The sequence below is a fragment of the Oncorhynchus keta genome, chromosome 14 (assembly GCF_023373465.1).
Source record: "Oncorhynchus keta strain PuntledgeMale-10-30-2019 chromosome 14, Oket_V2, whole genome shotgun sequence".
In the NCBI taxonomy this organism is placed as follows: domain Eukaryota; kingdom Metazoa; phylum Chordata; class Actinopteri; order Salmoniformes; family Salmonidae; genus Oncorhynchus; species Oncorhynchus keta.
Genome location: NC_068434.1, coordinates 60,028,677 through 60,052,375, shown reverse-complemented (window position 1 = coordinate 60,052,375; position 23,699 = coordinate 60,028,677). Strand labels below are relative to the sequence as shown.

Sequence of the window (23,699 nt, the reverse complement as noted above, 5' to 3'; positions counted from 1 at the left end):
ATAATGTGACAACCCTATTTGTAAGTTTTCAAATGATATCACACTCAACTGTTTATATTTTCCAGTGATGAAGACATGGATGTCTCATGGTAGGGTGGGGTATGCAAAATGGGTCAATTTTGAGCCACTCTATCTCCTGACTGTTTTGATATCCACAATGTCACTTTCTGACCACTTCTACCATGGGCACACATGAATGGAAGTTTTCATTGATCACTGGACCTCCTGCCTTAAAGTGGCAATCTGCAATTGCTACATCCATTTTTTAAACTTTTAAATGAATGACATGTACCCATCGATTCTTAAATAATATGCACTATATATACAAAAGTATGTGGACACCCCTTCAAATTAGTGGATTTTGATATTTCATCTACAGCTGTTGCTGACAGGTGTATAAAATTGAGCACCCCGCCATGCAATCTCCATAGACAAACATTGGCAGTAGAATAGCCTCACTGAGGAGCTCAGTGACTTTCAACGTGGCACCATCATAGGATGCTACCTTTCCCACAAGTCAGTTAGTCAAATTTCTGTCCTGCTACAGCTTCCCCGGTCAACTGTAAGTGCTGTTATTGTGAAGTAGAAGTGTCTAGGAGCAACAACGGCTCAGCCGCAAAATGGTAAGCCACACAGAACGAGACCTCCGAGTGCTGAAGCGAGTAGCGTGTAAAAATCGTCTGTCCTCGGTTGCAACACTCACTACCGAGTGTAAAGCTCACCACCATTGGACTCTGGAACAGTGGAAACGCGTTCTCTGGAGTGAGGAATCACGCTTCACTAACTGGTAGTCCGACGGACGAATCTGGGTTTGGTGGATGCCAGGAGAGTGCTACCCGCCCCAATGCATAGCGCCAACTATACAGTTTGGTGGAGGAAGAATAATGGTCTGGGGCTGTTTTTCATGTTTCGGGATGGCCCCTTAGTTCCAGTGAACGGAAATCTTAACTCTACAGCGAACAATGACATTCTAGATGATTCTGTGCTTCCAACTCTTTCCTGTTTCAGCAATGACAATGCCCCCGTACAGAAATGGTTTGTTGAGATCAGTGTGGAATAACTTGACTGGCCTGCGTAGAGTCCTGACCTCAACCCCCATCGAACACCTTTGGGATGAATTGGAATGCCGACTGCGAGCCAGGCCTAATCTCCCAAAGTCAGTGCTCAACCTCACTAATGCTTTTATGACTGAATGGAAGCAAGTCCCCGCAGCAATATTCCAACATCTAGTAGAAAGCCTTCCCAGAAGAGTGGAGGCTGTTATATAAGCAAGGGGCAGGCCAACTCCATATTAATGACCATGATTTTGCAATGAGATTTTTGACGATCGCGTGTCCACATACATTTGGTCATGTAGTGTAACTTGTAAATGCATCATGAGCTTAGTTCACCCCATCAGAACCCAAAATATAAGTTTGCTTTACTCCGTTGTTTTTTAAACAATGTACTTGTAAACAAACACTGCATTACCTCAAAACATGGTTGAACCTATACTTTTGATACAATGGATTGTCAGTCTTTTCCTCTATAGCTCTGTCTATGAATGTGATAGTGGTTACATTTCTCAAGCCCCATCCCTCAGCTTTTCACCAAAAAGTTTCTACTGCAGATTGTCTTTTTAAATTCTACCACAGAAGCTACATGTTAGATAAGGAAATCCATCAACATGGGTGGTCCCCATCTCATAGTGGTAACAACAGTTTTGCAGTACTGAGGGAAGAAGCAAGCTGACTGTATTGCAAGCAGTGTTATTTTATAATATAATAATATAATAATATAATAATAATAATAATAATAATATAATATATGCCATTTAGCTGACGCTTTTATCCAAAGCGACTTACAGTCATGTGTGCATACATTCTACGTATGGGTGGTCCCGGGAAACGAACCCACTACCCTGGCGTTACAAGCGCCGTGCTCTACCAACTGAGCCACAGAAGGACCAGGCATTTTCAGGTTCACATAATGGCAAATTCAATCCTGGGCTCACAGACAGTGTGGGATATCCAGACAATATTAAAATGCAGATGAGCAGAGCAAATTGATCTGGAATTGGAATCAATAAGGTAAGGAAAGCTCTTTTTTTTCATATGGTTGTACTTCTCCCCTCGAAAGTGCTGTAACCCCGAGCTGCTAGCGTCGTGATAAGCAGAGGACGGATTCTCCTCATTGGGAATCAGAATGTCTGCTTCTATAATCCCTTCATTTTACATGAAACCCCGACCGCCTCTCAGAACAGCTAAGAAAAATAATTTCACCAACTCACTCGTTTACAAGATCAAGCTTTTACCTAAAGCTTTAATGTGCCCCGTGAAAGTGGAGATCAAGACACAATTGGAAAAAAAAGAAAGAAAGAAGGACTCTGGACTCACACTCAATTCAAGTGACTCTTAGGCCTTTACAGTTGTGTAACATTTAGATCCCAAGTTGCCAAGCTCTAAAAACCCTGTTTTCTGTTCAAGTAAGTAAAAAGAAGAAATCACTGAGAATTTTCTATCCCATGGCTTAAGAATTCCAATAGGGTCTTCTGGGAAAGATGGAGGCTTAACTTTAATAGGCCAAGGCCTCTCACTTTCAGTCTTGCTTCTTGAACTTCGCAGAGATGGCATGAGTGGGTTGGGGAATTGAGAGGAGAGGGAGCGGGGGAGAGAGTGTGCAACCTACTTTTCCTTTGTGCTTATCAAGAAATAAACCAAGACAAACAAGCACCTTCCATGAAAAAAAGGATAGCCATTAAACATTTACGCTTTTCTTGCCCCATAATCCTATGCTCCTACAAGCGGCCTGCCAATTTATTTTCTTAAATCTCTTTGATAATCTTCAGCCCTTTCATGTCAGCAGCTGCACTTTCTATTTTTTCCATCTGGATGCCCAGAGATTTCTCTCTTGTCCTCTACAATGTCTGATATCTCATAGAAATTCAATGGGGTCTCAACACAATGTAATGATTCAATTTGGACTTGTTTATTCCCCATCTTGGAGTGACAGAACTTGATCTTTAAAAATGTATATGACACAATAAATTATGGAGTGGTCATTATTTCCGATCGATGCAGTAATCATTGGGTGATAAAAGTACGAGATGTGTTCTAATGGAGACTTTCAGATTCAAATAACAACCAGGTCAAAGAATAGTCTATGCACTGTCCTGGTGTTTATGGGGTATTCATTTCCACCTACGCTGATGTATTCATTTTGAGTATGATAAAGATGACGTGCAATGTAATTAACTATTTTCATTAGGAAACTGGTACACTATTTAATAATAACAATCCAACAAAAATGTACAAATATCAAACCGAAGACCCACAAATCAATGTTTAAAAAATGACAGTGTGTGCGTGCGCGCGTTCTCTACTTCTCTACATAATTCTGACATTGTAAAAGCACCTAAAATTAAAAAAACATGCTCGCCCTGTACATTTAAAAAATATATATATAATAGTAGAGATTTATTGCGTTATTCATAAATAATTACTATCAGCATATGCATCACAACCATAAACATACAAGTATTTGCCACTATTATTGTCACATGTACAATATTAACACGTATAGTACCAGTCAAAAGTTTGGACATACCTACTCATTCCAGAGTTTTTTTTCTTTCTTTTTTTACTATTTTCTACATTGTAGAATCATATTGAAGACATCACAAATATGAAATAACACATATGGAATCATGTAGTAACCAAAAAGTGGTTTACAAATCAAAATATATTTGAGATTTTTCAAAGTAGCCACCCTTTATCCTGATGACAGCTTTACACACTCTTTGCATTCTCTCAACCAGCTTCATGAGGTAGTCACCTGGAATGCATTTCAATTAACAGGTGTACCTTGTTAAAAGTTCATTTGTGGAATTTATTTTCTTAATGCGTTTGAGTTAATCAGTCAAGTCTATATTATGGCAAGAACAACTCAAATAAGCAAAGAGAAACGACAGCCCGTCATTACTTTAAGACATGAAGGTCAGTCAATCTGGAAAATGTCAAGAATTTATACAATTTCTTCAAGTGCAGCCTCAAAAACCATCAAGCGCTATGATGAAACTATCTCTCACGAGGACCGCCATAGGAAAGGAAGACCCAGAGTTACCTCTGCTGCAGAGGACAAGTTCATTACAGTTACCAGCCTCAGAAATCGCAGCCCAAATAAATTCTTCACAGAGTTCAAGTAACAGGCACATCTCAATGTCAACTGTTCAGAGACTGAGTGAATCAGGCCTTCATGGTCAAATTGCTGCAAAGAAACCACTACTAAAGGACACCAATAAGAAGAAGAGACTTGCTTGGACCAAGAAACACAACCTACTGTATGGACATTAGACCGTTGGAAATCTGTCCTTTGGTCTGATGAGTGCAAATGTGAGATTTTTGGTTCCAACCGCCATGTCTTTGTGAGATGCAGAGTAGGTGAACGGATTATCTCCGTATGTGTGGTTTCCACCTTGAAGCACGAGGAGGAGGTGTGATGGTGTGGGGGTGCTTCGCTGGTGACACTGTCTGTGATGTATTTAGAATTCAAGGCACACTTAACCAGCAGGTCTTCCACAGCAACAGGACAATGACCCAACACACATCCAGGCTGTGTAAGGTCTACAGTGGTTGCTAAACTACAAGTTTTGAGATTATGCTGTAGAATTTAGAGGTCATTTGTGGTTTAGTACAGTACCCTGTGTCACTGCTTCATTGCTCCAGACCAGCACAAGGGAGAGTTAGAGCACTGATTATGCTTTTGGGTCCCAAGGCACTAATGTGTCTCTAACTCATAATGAAGGGGCAACATAAACCAAATAGAAACTGATAATTGTGCACAACTTCAAAATTGAATTTCCTTTAACTGAATGATGAGGATGAAGAAGGTGATTGAATTTAGAACAATAGTGTAAAAATTGCTATTCCTCTGTCCTGCACATGCACACCCCGAAAAAGACACTTGTTTTGTTGTTTCTACTCATCAGTATTATTTACTAAAACTGTTGTTACACTAAGGTTTTTATTCTTAAGAGAAACAAAAAATGTTCAATTATATTCCATGATATTCTTAAGATATATCTTTTGACTGATAATAAGCAAGTGATCTCTACTAAATAATCAAGTCGATGGCGTAGTCATATAGCCTCACACGACCTCAACCAAATTGAGTAGTTTTGAATGAGTCGGACCACATAGTGAAGGAAAAGCAGACAACAAGTGCTCAGCATATGTGTGAACTCCTTCAAGACAGTTGGAAAAACATTCCAGGTGAAGCTGGTTGAGGGTATGCCAAGAGTGTGCAAAGCAGTCATCAAAGCAAAGGGTGGATACTTTGAAGAATTACAAATATAAAATATATTTAGATTTGTTTAACACTTTTTTGGTTACTACATGATTCCATATGTGTTATATAATATTTTTGATGTCTTCACTATTATTCTACAATGTAGAAAATAGTAAAAATAAAGAAAACTCCTTGAATGAATAGGTGTCACCTAACTTCCCCGGAAGCTGATAGTGGTGGTGGTACATTTTATACATCCAGAATGTAGCCTAAGTGTTTACAATTGTGTGACTTGCTATCTTTCTATAATTGATGATGACATTCAGGATAATAACAAGCAATTCGACGTGTGGCGCTGTGCTATTGTGTGTTCTATGTGTGGATTTTTGTAGGACCAGAATTATTCATTTATTTATTAATTTATACATAAAAAAAGTGTCAGTTTTTCATCTCTGCATATTAACCAAATATTATTTTTTCTCGTGGTGGGTGGCATAGAAGGCGCTGGGTCTGAAAATGTGCTACATTTGTTTCAAGCCTTTACACGACTGAACTAGAGACGCTACGCATGTATCGAGTGTCGGTGGGAGGGAGAGAGGAGAAACCTTTGGACATCCGATAAGGGATTGCAAGCGCTGTCGAGGGTGAGGCATAAATGTATGAACAAGTGTAATTAAATCATTTTTTGTTGCTATCAAAAACGACATTCACTATCGACCGAGCATGACACTGATACTGAGGCTGTCCATTCGAAGAGACCGAGATTAGCGAGTGATGCGTTCTGATATTTCATGACATTCTAGCAGCGGCGTGAGTAGGAAATGCCGCTGCAACCCAGGCCTGTGTGATGAATGAAAACAGCGAATGAATGAAAAGCAAGACAATTGTGTAGTTTGTTTGCGGTTTTTTCATGGGTTACCACAACAACAAAAAATGTGTTTGTGTTTAGTTGTTTTTCTTTTTGCAAAACTGTAATGGCAGCATAGGATGATGGAGACGCGACACACTTTCGATAGACAGTCAGTCACTATTTGATGACATCAGGGGACACGTTGATGTGCAGTCTGTCCCATGAGGTAACGGTGAAAACATTGCTCTTTGCTGTTCAAATGAAGTCAATGACACCTATACAATGACACATGGTAAATACGAAAGATGCTTTGCATTATACTGTTCGTGTCCATTATGATTCCAATTCCATAACCTATATAGGATGTAATACAATGGGACAATAGCCTACTGAGGGAGGCACATACCGCCTCAGTCAAGCAGCATCTGAGTTATTTTAACTGGTCATTTTCTAATTGTGTGTGAATGGATGGTTACTTCTTATGCATTTAAATGTACTTTCTACTCTCTCTCTCGTGTGTGTCTGTAAATTGTTAAACACTTACTGTGTACCTATGTTTGTCCTCTGTTGCGTGCCTTTCTTTGTTTGCTGAAATCCATACTTTTGAGTAAAATGTTAATCAAATACAACTACAGCCTTGTTTCCTTGTTGAGATTCAATTGGCAGATGTGCATTCGCGCTGAGTTGCCATCTTAGAGCAACAGCAATGTGGAAACAGTCTGTGATTTGTATTTGATTAACGGTTTATTATAAAGTATGGATTTCAGCAAACAAAGAAAGGCATTCAACAGCAGAGGATATGCATAGGTACACGGTAAAGGCTTTAACAATGAAACATGTTTATGAATCGGCGCATATCGATTAGAGAATCGGAGTCAGAAAAATCTAGTCTGCTCTCAACTCCGTGGAGGAGTTTGAGGTCCTTGGCAGGGTGTGTGTGTGTAGGTCCCTATCTTGTGTGGAAGACTAATAGCTGCCCCTCCTTTTTCAGTGAGCCACCATGACTGCCCTTAGGCAGAGGAAGGGCAGCAAAGGAAGTAAGGAGCCTGGTCCAGAGGTCCTGAACCAGAGGTTCTACCCTTCAGCAGAGCCCCTAGAGAGGACTTCAGACGGTTAGTGTTATTTATGCTCAGTATTCACATCAACATATTGGACCAAACCCTGTGTGACGGCCGCACCGCGTGTTACACAGTAAAAAACTGCTTTACAGATAACACATATGCACCTTAACGCTCACTTTAAACAATACGTAATGGAGTTAAGAACGTACAATGAGCTCACTCCACATCTATCTTGAAATGTTCGCGGATGGAGCCATCCAATTGGTATTTGGGTGGCTCAACCCATTGGAGCGTTGTCAAGAAGGACGTTTTAGTGGGGGTGAGTGTAGGGATGGGTACTGAAACCTGGTATTAAACGGGACCCCTTACCGTGTACCTTATGAAAGACTGTAGTATCGATAAGCTCTGACATTATTGGTTCTGCTTTCGGTACTGGAGAAATTTACGAAAATACATTTCCTGTTTATTATTGCTACGTAAACGTTATCTTGCACATTTTATCTCATCAACCGTTTCTAATTTGCAATAAGATTAAGACGTTTGTTTAATGCTTTTTTCGCTATTCCCAATCCAGAAGAGAGATCTCTCTCTCACAGACTACAGCGAGCACACACACACACACCAGAAAGACCCTGCTCTTAATTAGTGACGATGTTCAAAAGTGTGGTTACTCTTCACCAGAGTCGATGCTGACAATGCTCGTTGCAACAAGACTTTTTTGCTTGTAAGGGCAGAAACACGAGCAATCTTTCCAAACATCGATCGAAAGTGCATTGTGTACAGGCAGAGAAATGCACACTTTTCGACTGCCTAGCTCATAGTTAATCTCTCGTTGCCCGATCTATGTTAGGTATGTATGCTAGCAGCCTAGAGCCCACACACAGAGTTAACAAGATTATGCGAACATGGGTTCATGATCAGAAGGAACCATTAGACAGCTGATTGAATTTATGAACGTTAAAGTTGCAGCTACAATGAACCAAACCACTCCTCCCTCTAATACCACTGGTCCAAGCCAAAGACAAGCCCAAAGCCCCTTCACGCTGGCAGCTAGTGGGAGGATGACTGAGGAGAGGGTGAATGAGTGCCACCTAGCCATGATCAAGTGCATAGTGAAAGGCCTACACCCCTTTGCAACAGTGGAGTCCAAGGGCTTTAGGGAACAGTCTGTCAGTTTATATTGAGTTGTATTTATTTTTAGGATATAGTAGTGTAAAAGGGTTGTATGTTAGTCCCATCACTCAACAATACAATACACAACAACACAATAATTCAACACATGAAAACTATCTTTTTCTTTTACTGTAGAGAGATGAGCAAGGCACTCAACCCCAAATATACCCCTCCCTCCAGGAGTTTCCTCATTGACACGTTAATTCTTACCTGGTATGAGCTGAAGGATGTGCCGAAGCTGGCCATCACATCAGAAGGGTAGACCAGCCTCTGTCAGGACCACTTTCTCACGGTTACAGTACACTACACAAGCCAGGGCAGTGTAAAACAGAATGTCCTCCACACCAGGGCAGTGTACAAATCGCAAACTGGTGAAGTAGTGACAGAGGAGATCTCAGACATTCTGGAAGAGTTTGTGGTAGAGCCAAGCAAGATTGTAGCTTTGACTGTTGATAATGCTGGCAATATGGATGTTGCCATCAAGAGGCTACACTTTCTAACAACAGGATGCTTTGCGCACACATTGAATCTGGCAGCGCAGAAAATCTACAAAGTGACTTCCATTGATAAATGGGCAGCTCGAATCAGAGCAGTGGTCGTGTGGTTCAAGAGGCCCTCCAAGCAGCAGCTCCTTGGTAAGAAGCCAGTTCAATCTATTACAAGTATTATTTTGAAATTCCCACATTTAACAATTGAATTCAATATCCAAGTGTGTAAAATGAAATGTATGTTGCTTTTTGTTGTTGTTTCAGGCCTTCCGCAGCACGCACTCATCCTTGATGTCAAGACCAGATGGAACTCTGTCTAATGATAGAGAGATTCATGGAGCAGTATCCAGCGATCCAACCAGCAGCCTTGGACCCACGACTGCAAAAGGCAATGACCAAGGGCAACCTGGACCGTCTGAAGGACGAGGACTTCCAAAAGGCTGAGGAGTTTGTCCAGCTCATGAGAATCCTCTATACATCCACAATGTGTGTGTGACATGTGAAAAGAATGCCACCTGTGGACAGATCATACCCATCCTCGAAAAACTCGAAGAGCCATTCACTGTGAAGCGTGAAGATACAACGTTTGTGACAACCATCAAAGAGAAGGTGTGGGAGAACCTCTCCGAGCGCTATCAGGATGAGGACATTCAAGCCTTCCTGCATGAGGCCACAGCAATGGAACCCAGATTTAAAGGGAGGTCGGGGAGTGACGCCACCTGGGACAGGCTGAGGAAGGCAACTGTTGAGGCCAATGTGACAGGAGCAACACCAGGGCTGTCAGAGGAGCCGGAGCAGACACACAGAGCACCTGCAACAGGAGGAGGAGTGAAGGAGAGGAAATGGAGGAGACAATCATTCCATTGTACAAAACAAGGAGTGCCTTGGAGGAGCTGTTCTCACAGGAGGACAGGGAGTTGAGGTTGACGATCCAACAGGACACCTCGTCCCTCAACCTCAGCGAGCGTGTTGACCTAGAGGTGGAGCTCTACGAAGGCCTGCCTCCCATCCACATGACTGAAGGTCCTGTGATGTGGTGGTGGGAGAAGAGGGCTACTCTGCCCCTCCTCACAAACATTGCAACAAGCTACCTCTGTGCTCAAGCCTCCTCCACCCCTAGCGAGAGGGTATTTTCGACTGCAGGGGACACAATGAGCCAGGAGAGGTCCCGACTTCTGCCAGAGAAGGCAAATATGTTGATCTTTCTCCAGAAGAACTGCTAGTCATTTTGCAGCCCACCTGCATGCCCCACCCGTGTTGCTCTAAACCAATCTCTCAATTTTCTTTTGCAGGAAAATATTTTTTATCTAATTTGTTTTACATTTCCATCATCACAACATTAGTCTATAATAGTGATTTGTTCAAAACATTGCGGTTTCTTTTGCTGTAAATATTTTTTTCTTATTCACTTTATATTTCATAAAATAAAGCAAAGCAATGTTAATTCTGTTCTTAATTTGTTTAGTTTTTTCCCCCGTAAGAAATAACAAAAATAACCAATAAGAATACCGTTAAAGTACCGGATCAATAAGCGGTATCGGTAAGAGTAGTAATACCCTTAAAATCTTAGCGATACCCATCCCTCGGTGAGTGTAATGGAGTTAAGAGTGTACCGTAAACTCACTCTGCAGCTAGCTTGAAATGTTGCGGACGAAGCCATCCAATTGGTACCTTTTTTAGGGGGCGCAACCCATTTGAATGTTGTCAAGGAGGGTGGTCACGTGTTGCGTAGCCGTGGATCACCGGTTCGAGCCCAGTGTGGGGCAGTCAGACAGTGGAGGAACATTCTTTTTCCCTTGACGTGTTAAAATAGCAAAGTACCTTTTCATTAATTGATTTTATGTTGTTGCGTACAGCTAACGCTAAAATAACTATGTATTTAACATCTGATCAGTACATTCCCACTTTATATCATGATGATGTGTATTGAAAGTGAATGGCGCTGGCCACTCCCCATATATTCTCTCTGTCAAACCGCTTCTTTTCAGGTGACGTATGTACGTTCTGTTCCTGCACCTTAGATCTGGTTTTTTGTTGAGACATTAGGACAGTCTGTTTTTTTTTTCTTCATTTCAATTAATTAATCAATTTTGTCTTTATTAAAGCACTTTGGTTTATTTTCTCGAGTCATAATTTGCTTTTGCACATTTGATAAATAAAACCCCTACATTTTTCTTTGCACCCTATCTCAGGATATCCTGTTTCCTCCTTGGTCATCCCTAAAATCCTGTTAGGCATGGTGTCACATTGGTCAACATAAGATGCTTATAGTTGCCTCATAACGCATACATACGAGAACCTTGTTTAGCCAAAAGATTTATAGGCTATCAATGGAGACATGAATATAGTTTTGTGTTATGTTATTCTCTCTTCAGGCGTATGGACATGGAGGACAGTGCTGTGGGTTGCCATAGGTTGGACTGTGGGAATTAGTCTTGGCATGCTGTCCTGCATCTATGTGGCTACTCTCCATGAAAATGACCTGTGGTTTTCCAACATTAAGGTGAGAATCCCCACAGATGACCTCACTCTGTCACCTTTGTTACTTGACTGTCCTGCACCCCACCCCTCGTCAAGTTCACATGTTGGAATCATATCGTCAAGTTGTTGGCAACAATGAATAGGGTATAGAAAGGAAGAGATCTTGATTATGTGTAACTCATATGACATATCGTGAGTTATCTATTTCCTTTGTTGGATTTCCTGAAGTCATAAACACCTCAAGGTGAAACAGACGGATGGGTTCTCCACGTCTTTCTAAACAGATTGTTTTTCAGCCCTTTTATAACCAAAGTCCTGAAATTCTAGCCAGCGGTTGTTACCAAATCCACCCTGAGCCTTCCAGAACAGTAAAAAAGAACATGTGATTCTGCCCAAAGATATTATGTCTAGTCTGACGTGAAGTGCCTTTCCTGTAGTCTGGGACGTAAATGGACCACATTTTGAGCTTCTTGTCAGGCCTCCCTCCTCAATAATTCCCGGGTGTTGATTTTGTCAGGAGCAGTGGTAGTCGACAGTTCCCCCCTCACGGTGCAGTGTTTTCTCTTTGAGAGTCCAGGTGTATACCCCCCACACAAATGCACAGCACAACTCGGCCCACTCATCCAGGTCGTGAATAATTTGCGAGTGTGTCATGGATATCAAAGCTCACACCTAATTGAGCTAACCTGCGTGGATGCACATATTTGATTCTATTCTGTTTCTTTGTCTTTGTGTTGTGTTTTTTTCCCCCTTCTCTGCCTCTGTCTCTCTGTGAACGTAGAGAAGGTAGACAGATGTTCTCATTTATAATAAATGCGGGTAACTTTACAGAGCTGGCAGTAGCGACTCCCCTGTATTCAAACTCTGTGTGTTTATTTAACACAGTGTTCAAGAGGGTTACATCACTGCACATTGTGAGCCGAGCAGTTTCCCAGAAAAGTGTGTGTGTGATGCCTGATGCCTGTTAATGCAATTCTAGTCATGGCTTTTAAATCCCCACTGTGGAAAAAGCAACAACACTGAACAGTGGTATCCTATGACTACCGGTACTACCTTGTATGATTCATGCTTTAGTTCTGACTTCGGGTAGAGATGACCATGACTGGAATAAGCAATGCTCTCCTTATGTTTCATCAGCTATCCTCAGGAACAATGTCTCTTGACTGAGTCAAGTGGGGACTGAGTGCAGCAAAACATGCTGAATATGAATTTCCTCGTCTCTTGCAGTCAGTGGTGATTGTTTGTTGCAGTTAATCTATTGGGACTTGAGGGCTGCATGGGAGAATGCCGGTCATGTCTGCTCTGTTTTGGGAGTCTGCTTGTTTTGAAAGAGACTGAATTGAATGATTCCATATTGTTTTTAAGCACCGTCCGCATGTTGGGTCAGTGTTGGCTCAGCATTGACTGAATGTTACAGTAGCGTGTCTGAAAGGCAGACATGTCTCTTAGTTATTTCCTATGGGACATCTCTGTTCACAGAGAAGCAGCTGCGTCCGGGCCTACTAAATCCACCACGTGTCATGTCCATGACAGTTATAGCACCTATCGACCCTTTTTTCTGACCACTTCTCTCGCTCACTCCACTTTTAGAAATACTTAAGCGGTCTGACAAACGGTTTTCCAAACGATGTTCCAGGCTTTTTGTCTATGGCTTTTCCTCTCTCTCTCTCTCTCTCTCTCTCTCTCTCTTTTTTAATAGATGTGCCCGAGAGGTCACCAGTTGTGGTTGTGAGTTGATTCTCCTTCCCTATCCGGCGATTTCAGTTGTCTTCCAGAACACAGACCGAACTGGTCCCTGTTTGCTTCAGATTGTTTTGCTTTTAAAGCCTTTTTTAATGGCCTTGTAAAACCAATGTGATTGCTTTCTTTCCTCTTTTTTTTCCATCAACTGGTTATTAGACTGAGATTGGGCAGTTAAAAAAGAGCGACTGAGAAAACAGAAACGGAGTGAGGGGGCCAGTTTTTTTTTTCAGACTGTTTGCTGGACCATGAGAGGAGTGAGCTTGGAAGTAAGCCTTGGTCACATGGAGAGGTTCTAATCATGACTCCGCCTGGCTACTTTCTCATCAGTGAGTGACTGCTGGATGTTAGAGGCAAGACCTGCATGAGAAACCCTGCATCCAGACATGGAAATACGCAAGAGAGGACCGAGCAAGCTGGAGCGTTCCTGGGACATCTCTCAATATGATATGTCTGCTGAAAGTTGTGTTGAAGCACGAGGGGGTTTAAGGGTCAGTGAAAGGGAAGACTCTGGGAGAGATTCCCAGAATTGGTACCGTCTGAGCATTCCACCTCTGTGGCCTTGGCAGACTGTTGTCATGGCAGCAGGGTTGGTATTGGCTGTGCTAACTGGGCTGGCTCATGCCTGGTGTGTTTACTCCATACATGAGAACCTTCTGTGGTTCTCTCACCTCAAGGTAAGCTGTTATCTGCTAATGTCAAGAATCAAATGTTTTGGTCACATATACATGTCTAGCAGATGTTATGGCTGGTGTAGCGAAATGCTTGTGCTTCTAGCTCCGACAGTCCAAGTAATATCTAACCAGTAATATCTAATAGTTTCACAACATATTCCAAAAAACACGCACATCTAAGTAAGGAATGGATTAAGAATATGTACATATGTCAGAGCAGCACTGGCCTAGTATAGAATACAGTATATACATATGAGATGGGTGATGCAGTATTTACACACAATTAAAGTGACTAAGATACTGTAGAATGCAAGATACGGAAACATTATTAAAATGACTAGTATTTAATTTCCTTAAAGTGGCCAGTGATTCCTAATCTATGTCTATAGGCAGCAGCCTCTGATGTGCTGGAGATGGCTGTTGTAGTATACAATACAGTATAAACAGTTGAAGTCGGAAGTGAGGTTTCGGGTAGCCTTCCACAAGCTTCCCACAATAAGTTGGGTGCATTTTGGCTGATTCCTCCTGACAGAGCTGGTGTAACTGAGTCAGGTTTGTAGGCCTCCTTGCTCACACATGCTTTTTCAGTTTTGCCCACACTTTTTCTATGGGATTGAGGTCAGGGCTTTGTGATGGCCACTCCAATACCCTGACTTTGCTGTCCTTAAGCCATTTTGCCACAACTTTGGAAGTATGCTTGGGTTCATTGTCCATTTGGAAGACCCATTTGCGACCAAGCTTTAACTTCCTGAATGATGTCTTGAGATGTTGCTTCAATATATCCACACAATTTTCCTTCCTCATGAAGCCATCTATTTTGTGAAGTGCACCAGTCCCTCCTGCAGCAGAGCGCACCCCCATAACGATGGTCATTATGGCCAAACAGTTCTATTTTTGTTTCATCAGACCAGAGGACATTTCTCCAAAAAGTACGATCTTTGTCCCCGTGTGCAGTTACAAACCATAGTCTGCCTTTTTTATGTCGGTTTTGGAGCAGTGGCTTCTTCCTTGCTGAGTGGCCTTTCGGGTTATGTTGATATAGGACTCATTTTACTGTGGATATCGATACTTGTGTACCCGTTTCCTCCAGCATCTTCACAACGTCCTTTGCTGTTGTTCTGGGAATGATTTGCACTTTCCACACCAAAGTACGTTCATCACTAGGAGACAGAACGCGTCTCCTTCCTGAGCGGTATGATGGCTGCGTGGTCACATGGTGTTTATACTTGCATACTATTGTTTGTACAGATGAATGTGGTACCTTCAGGTGTTTGGAAATTGCTCCCAAGGGTGAACCAGACTTTTGGAGGTCTACAATCTTTTGGGGAGGATTTCCTTTGATTTCCCCATGATGTCAAGCGGAGAGGCACTGAGTTTGAAGGTAGGCCTTGAAATATATCCACAGGTACACCTCCAATAGGCTAATTGACATCACTTGAGTCGATCAGAAGCTTCTTAAGCCATGACATAATTTTCTGGAATTTTCCAAGCTTTTTAAAGGCACAGTCAACTTAGTGTATGTAAACTTCTGTCCCACTGGAATTGTGATACAGTGAATTATAAGTGAAATAATATGTCTGAAAACAATTGTTGGAAAAATTACTCGTCTCATGCGCAAAGTAGATGTCCTAACCTACTTGCCAAATCTATAGTTTGTTAATAAGAAATTTGTGGAATGGTGGAAAAACGTTTTAATGACTCCCAACCTAAGTGTATGTAAACTTCCGACTTCAACTGTACATATGAGATGGGTGATGCAGTATGTAAACACAGTTTAAAAGTGTCTAAGATACCATAGAATAGTTTGCAGCAGGGATGCACGATATATCGGTGAACATATCAGAATCGGCCGATATTAGCTATAAAAATGCCAGCATTGGCCCGATGTCTAGTTTAACGATGTCTAGTTTCATTTTGCGGTACACGTTCAACACAGCATTCCTGACCTAGCCCACAATGTCTGCCTTGTGGATCGAACAGTCAACAAGTCGAGCAGTCATTTGAAAGAGTAAGAACATTTCTGCGAGACAACTCAAAGGCGAAATCCATTAACGCCAAGATAATGGAATTCATTGCCCTTGACAATCAACCGTTCTCTGTCGTGGGCGATGGTGGTTTCGCACCGGTACACACTACTAAGTGTGCTATTTTTCAGATGTTGCCCTACAGGAGTTGCACAGTAATAGTGTCACTGCTATTAGCTTCACGACTGACATTTGGACCAGCGATATCGGCCCCATGAGCATGCTGAGTCTGACAGCACAATGGATCGTCAAGGATTTCGTACTGAGGAGAGTAGTATTGCATGCTCATGAATGTGCTGGTTGTCATACCGCTGCTGCCATTTCAATGGCATTTGAGAACATGTGTGAAACATGAACACACCAGCTAGGTCCATTCGAACAACTGACTGGAGAAATAAGCTCCTCAACTGTGCCTGCAGCAGACGTGATGCCCTCTGTCATGGCATTGAAACGCCTGCTGAACAAAACGGCTGACACAGGCTGTGAGTAAGCGATTTGGTGGTATTCTCTCTTTACTGTGTCACCACCCTGCTTTATGCTATGTTACTTCGATGCAGACAAGAAACAGGGTTTACGTGAAATGTTACATACACAGTTGAACAAGATGGAAACGGACACAGTGACAGTGCGCACCGAGGAAGAGAGGCCACGGACAGACAGAGCAGAAACTTCACTGTTTGACATGTATGATGAAATCCTGGTTGAGATTGAAACGACTGAACTAATGAACAATGAAACAGCACAGCAAGTAAGTGAAAGTAGGTTTTGAATATGTTTTACTGGTAATGGGGACATATGTAAATCCCAACAAAATCACTTTTTGGTGTGTGTGTGTGTGTGTGTGTGTGTGTAACTGTTTATTTAACTTGGCAAGTCAGTTAAGAACAAATTCTTATTTACAATGACGGCCTACCCCAGCCAAACCCAGACGACACTGGGCCAATTGTGCACCGGCCTATGTGTCTTCCAATCACGGCCGGGTGTGATATAACCTGGATTCGATCCAGGGACTGTATTGACGCCTCTTGCACTGCGATGCAGTGTCTGTGTGTGTTTGAACTATTTAACTGTACTAGAATGCTTAAAAGGCCGCTAAAATGTAAAATATTGGTTATCGTATCGTGTTTTTTTTGTCAAGGAAAATATTGGATATCTGTATCGGACAAAAATGTCATATCACTAGTGCATCACTAGTGTGGAGTGCAGTTTACACATATGAGTAATGCTAGATACGGAAACATTATTAAAGTGGCTAGTGATCCATTTCTGAAATTGGCCAGTGTCTATGTCTATAGGCAGCCGCCTCTGATGTGCTAGTGATGGCTGTTTAGCAGTCTGATGGCCTTGAGATGGAAGCTGTTTCTCAGTCTCTCAGTCCCAGCTTTGATGCACCTGTACTGACCTCGCCTTCTGGATGATAGTGAGGTGAACAGGCAGTGGCTCGGGTGGTTGATGTCCTTGATGATCTTTTTGGCCTTCCTATGGCATCGGGTGCTGTAGGTGTCCTGGAGGGCGGGAGGTTTTCCCCCGGTAATGCGTTGGGCAGACCACCCCATCCTCTGGAGAGCTTTGCGGTTGTGGGCGGTGCAGTTGCCGTACCAGGCGGTGAAACAGCCCGACAGGATGCTCTCAATTGTGCATCTGTAAATATTTGGGGGGTTTTAGGTGTTAAGACAAATTTCTTCAGCCTCCTGAGGTTGAAAAGGCGCTGTTGCTCCTTCTTCACCACACTGTCTGTGTGGGTGGACCATTTCAGTTTGTCAGTGTTGTGTACGCCGAGGAACTTGAAGCTTTCCACCTTCTCCACTGTGGTCCCATCGATGTGGATAGTGGGGTGCTCCCTCTGCTGTTTCCTGAAGTCCACGATCATCTTCTTAGTTTTGTTGACGTTGAGTGGGTAGTCATTTTCCTGGCACCAGACTCCCAGAGCCCTCACCTCCTCCCTGTAGGCTGTCTCATCATTGTTGGTAATTAAGCCTACTACTGTTGTGTCATCTGCAAACTTGATGATTGAGTTGGAGGCGTGCTTGGCCACGCAGTCATGGGTGAACAGGGAGTACAGGAGGGAGCACGAGTGTTGAGGATCAGTGAAGAGATGGTGTTGTTTCCTACTTTCAACACCTGGGGGGCGACCCATCAGGAAGTCCAGGACCCAGTTGCACAGGGCGGGGTTCAGACCCAGGGCCTCTAGCTTGATGATGAGCTTGGAGGGTACTATGGTGTTAAATTCTGAGCTATTGTCAATGATCAGCATTCTTATATAGGTATACCTTTTGTCCAGATGGGACAGGGCAGTGTGGTGGCGATTGCATTGTCTGTGGATCTATTGGGGCGGTAAGCAAATTGAAGTACATTTACATTTAAGTCATTTAGCAGACGCTCTTATCCAGAGCGTCTTACAAATTGGTGCATTCACCTTATGACATCCAGTGGAACAGCCACTTTACAATAGTGCATCTAAATCTTTTAAGGGGGGTGAGAAGGATTACTTTATCCTATCCTAGGTATTCCTTAAAGAGGTGGGGTTTCAGGTGTCTCCGGAAGGTGGTGATTGACTCCGCTGTCCTGGCGTCGTGAGGGAGTTTGTTCCACCATTGGGGGCCAGAGCAGCGAACAGTTTTGACTGGGCTGAGCGGGAACTGTACTTCCTCAGTGGTAGGGAGGCGAGCAGGCCAGAGGTGGATGAACGCAGTGCCCTTGTTTGGGTGTAGGGCCTGATCAGAGCCTGGAGGTACTGAGGTGCCGTTCCCCTCACAGCTCCGTAGGCAAGCACCATGGTCTTGTAGCGGATGCGAGCTTCAACTGGAAGCCAGTGGAGAGAGCGGAGGAGCGGGGTGACGTGAGAGAACTTGGGAAGGTTGAACACCAGACGGGCTGCGGCGTTCTGGATGAGTTGTAGGGGTTTAATGGCACAGGCAGGGAGCCCAGCCAACAGCGAGTTGCAGTAATCCAGACGGGAGATGACAAGTGCCTGGATTAGGACCTGCGCCGCTTCCTGTGTGAGGCAGGGTCGTACTCTGCGGATGTTGTAGAGCATGAACCTACAGGAACGGGCCACCGCCTTGATGTTAGTTGAGAACGACAGGGTGTTGTCCAGGATCACGCCAAGGTTCTTAGCGCTCTGGGAGGAGGACACAATGGAGTTGTCAACCGTGATGGCGAGATCATGGAACGGGCAGTCCTTCCCGGGAGGAAGAGCAGCTCCGTCTTGCCGAGGTTCAGCTTGAGGTGGTGATCCGTCATCCACACTGATATGTCTGCCAGACATGCAGAGATGCGATTCGCCACCTGGTCATCAGAAGGGGGAAAGGAGAAGATTAATTGTGTGTCGTCTGCATAGCAATGATAGGAGAGACCATGTGAGGTTATGACAGAGCCAAGTGACTTGGTGTATAGCGAGAATAGGAGAGGGCCTAGAACAGAGCCCTGGGGGACACCAGTGGTGAGAGCGCGTGGTGAGGAGACAGATTCTCGCCACGCCACCTGGTAGGAGCGACCTGTCAGGTAGGACGCAATCCAAGCGTGGGCCGCACCGGAGATGCCCAACTCGGAGAGGGTGGAGAGGAGGATCTGATGGTTCACAGTATCGAAGGCAGCCGATAGGTCTAGAAGGATGAGAGCAGAGGAGAGAGAGTTAGCTTTAGCAGTGCGGAGCGCCTCCGTGATACAGAGAAGAGCAGTCTCAGTTGAATGACTAGTCTTGAAACCTGACTGATTTGGATCAAGAAGGTCATTCTGAGAGAGATAGCGGGAGAGCTGGCCAAGGACGGCACGTTCAAGAGTTTTGGAGAGAAAAGAAAGAAGGGATACTGGTCTGTAGTTGTTGACATCGGAGGGATCGAGTGTAGGTTTTTTCAGAAGGGGTGCAACTCTCGCTCTCTTGAAGACGGAAGGGACGTAGCCAGCGGTCAGGGATGAGTTGATGAGCGAGGTGAGGTAAGGGAGAAGGTCACCGGAAATGGTCTGGAGAAGAGAGGAGGGGATAGGGTCGAGCGGGCAGGTTGTTGGGCGGCCGGCCGTCACAAGACGCGAGATTTCATCTGGAGAGAGAGGGGAGAAAGAGGTCAGAGCACAGGGTAGGGCAGTGTGAGCAGAACCAGGGGTGTAGTTTGACTTAGCAAACGAGGATCGGATGTCGTCGACCTTCTTTTCAAAATGGTTGACGAAGTCATCTGCAGAGAGGGAGGAGGGGGGGGGGGGGAGGAGGATTCAGGAGGGAGGAGAAGGTGGCAAAGAGCTTCCTAGGGTTAGAGGCAGATGCTTGGAATTTAGAGTGGTAGAAAGTGGCTTTAGCAGCAGAGACAGAGGAGGAAAATGTAGAGAGGAGGGAGTGAAAGGATGCCAGGTCCGCAGGGAGGCGAGTTTTCCTCCATTTCCGCTCGGCTGTCCGGAGCCCTGTTCTGTGAGCTCACAATGAGTCGTCGAGCCACGGAGCGGGAGGGGAGGACCGAGCCGGCCTGGAAGATATGGGACATAGAGAGTCAAAGGATGCAGAAAGGGAGGAGAGGAGGGTTGAGGAGGCAGAATCAGGAGATGGTTTGAGCAGAGGGAAGAGATGATAGGATGGAAGAGGAGAGAGTAGCGGGGGAGAGAGAGCGAAGGTTGGGACGGCGCGATACCATCCGAGTAGGGGCAGTGTGGGAAGTGTTGGATGAGAGCGAGAGGGAAAAGGATACAAGGTAGTGGTCGGAGACTTGGAGGGGAGTTGCAATGAGGTTAGTGGAAGAACAGCATCTAGTAAAGATGAGGTTGAGCGTATTGCCTGCCTTGTGAGTAGGGGGAAGGTGAGAGGGTGAGGTCAAAAGAGGAGAGGAGTGGAAAGAAGGAGGCAGAGAGGAATGAGTCAAAGGTAGACGTGGGGAGGTTAAAGTCGCCCAGAACTGTGAGAGGTGAGCCGTCTTCAGGAAAGGAGCTTATCAAGGCATCAAGCTCATTGATGAACTCTCCGAGGGGACCTGGAGGGCGATAAATGATAAGGATGTTAAGCTTGAAAGGGCTGGTAACTGTGACAGCATGAAATTCAAAGGAGGCGATAGACAGATGGGTAAGGGAGAAAGAGAGAATGACCACTTGGGAGAGATGAGGATCCCGGTGCCACCACCCCGCTGACCAGAAGCTCTCTGGGTGTGCGAGAACACGTGGGTGGGCGAAGAGAGAGCAGTAGGAGTAGCAGTGTTATCTGTGGTGATCCATGTTTCCGTCAGTGCCAAGAAGTCGAGGGACTGGAGGGAGGCATAGGCTGAGATGAACTCTGCCTTGTTGGCCGCAGATCGGCAGTTCCAGAGGCTACCGGAGACCTGGAACTCCACGTGGGTCGTGCGCGCTGGGACCACCAGATTAGGGTGGCTGCGGCCACGCGGTGTGGAGCGTTTGTATGGTCTGTGCAGAGAGGAGAGAACAGGGATAGACAGACACATAGTTGACAGGCTACAGAAGAGGCTACGCTAATGCAAGGAGATTGGAATGACAAGTGGACTACACGTCTCGAATGTTCAGAAAGTTAAGCTTACGTAGCAAGAATCTTATTGACTAAAATGATTAAAATGATACAGTACTGCTGAAGTAGGCTAGCTGGCAGTGGCTGCGTTGTTGACTTTGTAGGCTAGCTGGCAGTGGCTGCGTTGTTGACACTACACTAATCAAGTCGTTCCGTTGAGTGTAATAGTTTCTACAGTGCTGCTATTCGGGAGCTAGCTGGCTAGCTAGCAGTGTTGATTACGTTACGTTGCGTTAAAAGAACGACAATAGCTGGCTAGCTAACCTAGAAAATCGCTCTAGACTACACAATTATCTTTGATACACAGACGGCTATGTAGCTAGCTATGTAGCTAGCTACGATCAAACAAATCAAACCGTTGTGCTGTAATGAAATGAAATGAAAATGTGATACTACCTGTGGAGCGAAGCGGAATGCGACCGGGTTGTTGAGTGCGGAAGTTCTATTCAGTAGACGTTGGCTAGCTGTTGGCTAGCTAGCAGTGTCTCCTACGTTAAGGACGACAAATAGCTGGCTAGCTAACCTCGGTAAATTAAGATAATCACTCTAAGACTACACGCTCTAAACTACACAATTATCTTGGATACGAAGACAGCAAAGACAACTATGTAGCTAGCTAACACTACACTAATCAAGTCGTTCAGTTGAGTAAGTGGGTCTAAGGTGGCAGGTAAGATGGAGGTGATATGATCCTTGACGAGTCTCTCAAAGCACTTCATGATGAGATAGGTGAGTGCTATGGGCCGATAGTAATTTAGTTAAATTACCTTTGCTTTCTTAGATACGGGGACAATGTTGGCCATCTTGAAGCATGTGGGGACAACCGACTGGGATGGGGAGAGATTGAATATACAGTGGGGCAAAAAAAGTAGCGTCATACCCAAGAAGACTCAAGGCTGTAATCGCTGCCGAAGGTGCTTCAACAAAGTACTGAGTAAAGGGTCTGAATACTTATGTAAATGTGATATATATATATAATGTGTAACGTAACAAAATGTGGAAAAATTCAATGGGTCTGAGTACTTTCAATGCACTGTACCTGTTGTTCATATGGAGAACTCATCTTTGTTTTTTGTCTGGTTTTTATGTTTTGTAAATGTATTTTCATCTCTACTTATATTTCAGGAAGTTGAGCGCGAAATCTCCTTTCGGACAGAATGTGGCCTGTACTACTCGTACTATAAGCAGATGTTGAGAGCTCCCTCCATACAGCAAGGTATGGTACAATGACAATCTACTCACAGTACATATAGGCTAGCCCCCCCTACTCCCACAATTCCCTCAGGTTATTCTACTAGTCATCTCAGGGAAAAGAGCACAGAGGCTACTGAGAATCATAACCTTTTATGGCCACAAGTGCTCTTTCAGAACTCAATGCCCTGGAAATGAGCCCATTCACTTTTAAAACATTTCCTTCTCTTGTAAACTCTGGACAGTCATCTTTTCGCCCTCATTAAATAAATGTATTTGAATTATGCAAGCATTTGCCAAAAGAGAGGTCCATAAAAATAGCGAGACAGAGGGCATTGACACACCCCTCGGTCCACTTGTCTGTCTGGTTGTGTCCCTTCATCATTATGTAATGAGGGAGGTATTTGACCAATGGCTTGTTATGTAACCATGGTAACAACGCTAGTTAAAAGGGAGACAATGAAGAAAAGAAAAAAAACTATGGCATTGTAAGTGACCTGTCATACTTGATCTTTTAACAGCACATCTCAGGATAGGGTGCTGTTGTATTTATGCATGGATATAGCGCAGTCTATATCCATGCATAGCCTGGCTCTAATCAAAGGCCTGGAGCGAAACCTCAGATCTTTTGTTGCTATTTTCGAGGTACTGTTTGCCCATAAAAAACGTGATTCAATAACGCTCTAGCCCAGCAGACTGGAAACATGATCACACTTTGTTTCCATGATTCCATCTGCCCAAGTTAGCGTGATCTTATCCCAGCATCACAACTCAGCAGAGTTAATATGAGATCAGAGTGATGTGTCACCGTTTAAAAAAAATTGTCACGCAAATGTGGAATTAGTATCTCACACCCTATAACTCTGGAGAAGTTAGTCTGTTTAGGTTGAATGAGTGGCTGTATTACTCTATATACTGAAAGTGGACCAGTCACAGAAAGTTTAACGTAAGTGTCCAGTGAAAATCTCACTTTTTAAAAGTTAAAGACCGTTTAAAATTTTTAAAGCTTGCTATTTCCTCAAAGGATGATGACATCCTCCCGAGGAAAATGAGCTGGCCAATCAGTTGTCTATTCGCGTTAATATTTTTAATGACCGGTTACTCGCCTACACAATAAAGTAGTGAGGAAGAGGAGGAGCTCCGCTGGCTGTTTGTGTCTGTAAGTAATTTACCCATTCATTGTAGCCATTGGCACTCTGTAGTTGCAATTTTCTCTAGTTTTCTCGTGTCAATTAACTTTTTACATTCCTGGGTT

The 23,699-nt window shown here is 43.9% G+C and overlaps 1 protein-coding gene across 4 annotated transcripts in view; it reads left to right on the top strand.

Annotated features, from left to right (window-relative positions):
* Nucleotides 1–5,499: 5,499 nt before the first annotated feature.
* Nucleotides 5,500–23,699, top strand: part of LOC118393731 (probable C-mannosyltransferase DPY19L3) — a 41,148-nt gene continuing 22,948 nt past the window's right edge. Inside the window, exons 1-4 of one of the 4 annotated variants that reach the window (XM_052462061.1) lie at nt 5,500–5,909; nt 7,107–7,227; nt 11,213–11,340; nt 22,379–22,469. In XM_052462061.1, coding sequence (XP_052318021.1) covers nt 7,116–7,227; nt 11,213–11,340; nt 22,379–22,469 — 331 coding nt within the window. In that variant the 5' untranslated portion in view covers nt 5,500–5,909; nt 7,107–7,115. Of the gene's footprint in view, nt 5,923–5,966; nt 6,342–7,106; nt 7,228–11,212; nt 11,341–13,272; nt 13,736–22,378; nt 22,470–23,699 lie in introns of those variants that run through there. The other 3 variants (XM_052462062.1, XM_052462063.1, XM_052462060.1) reach the window with 3 other exon arrangements.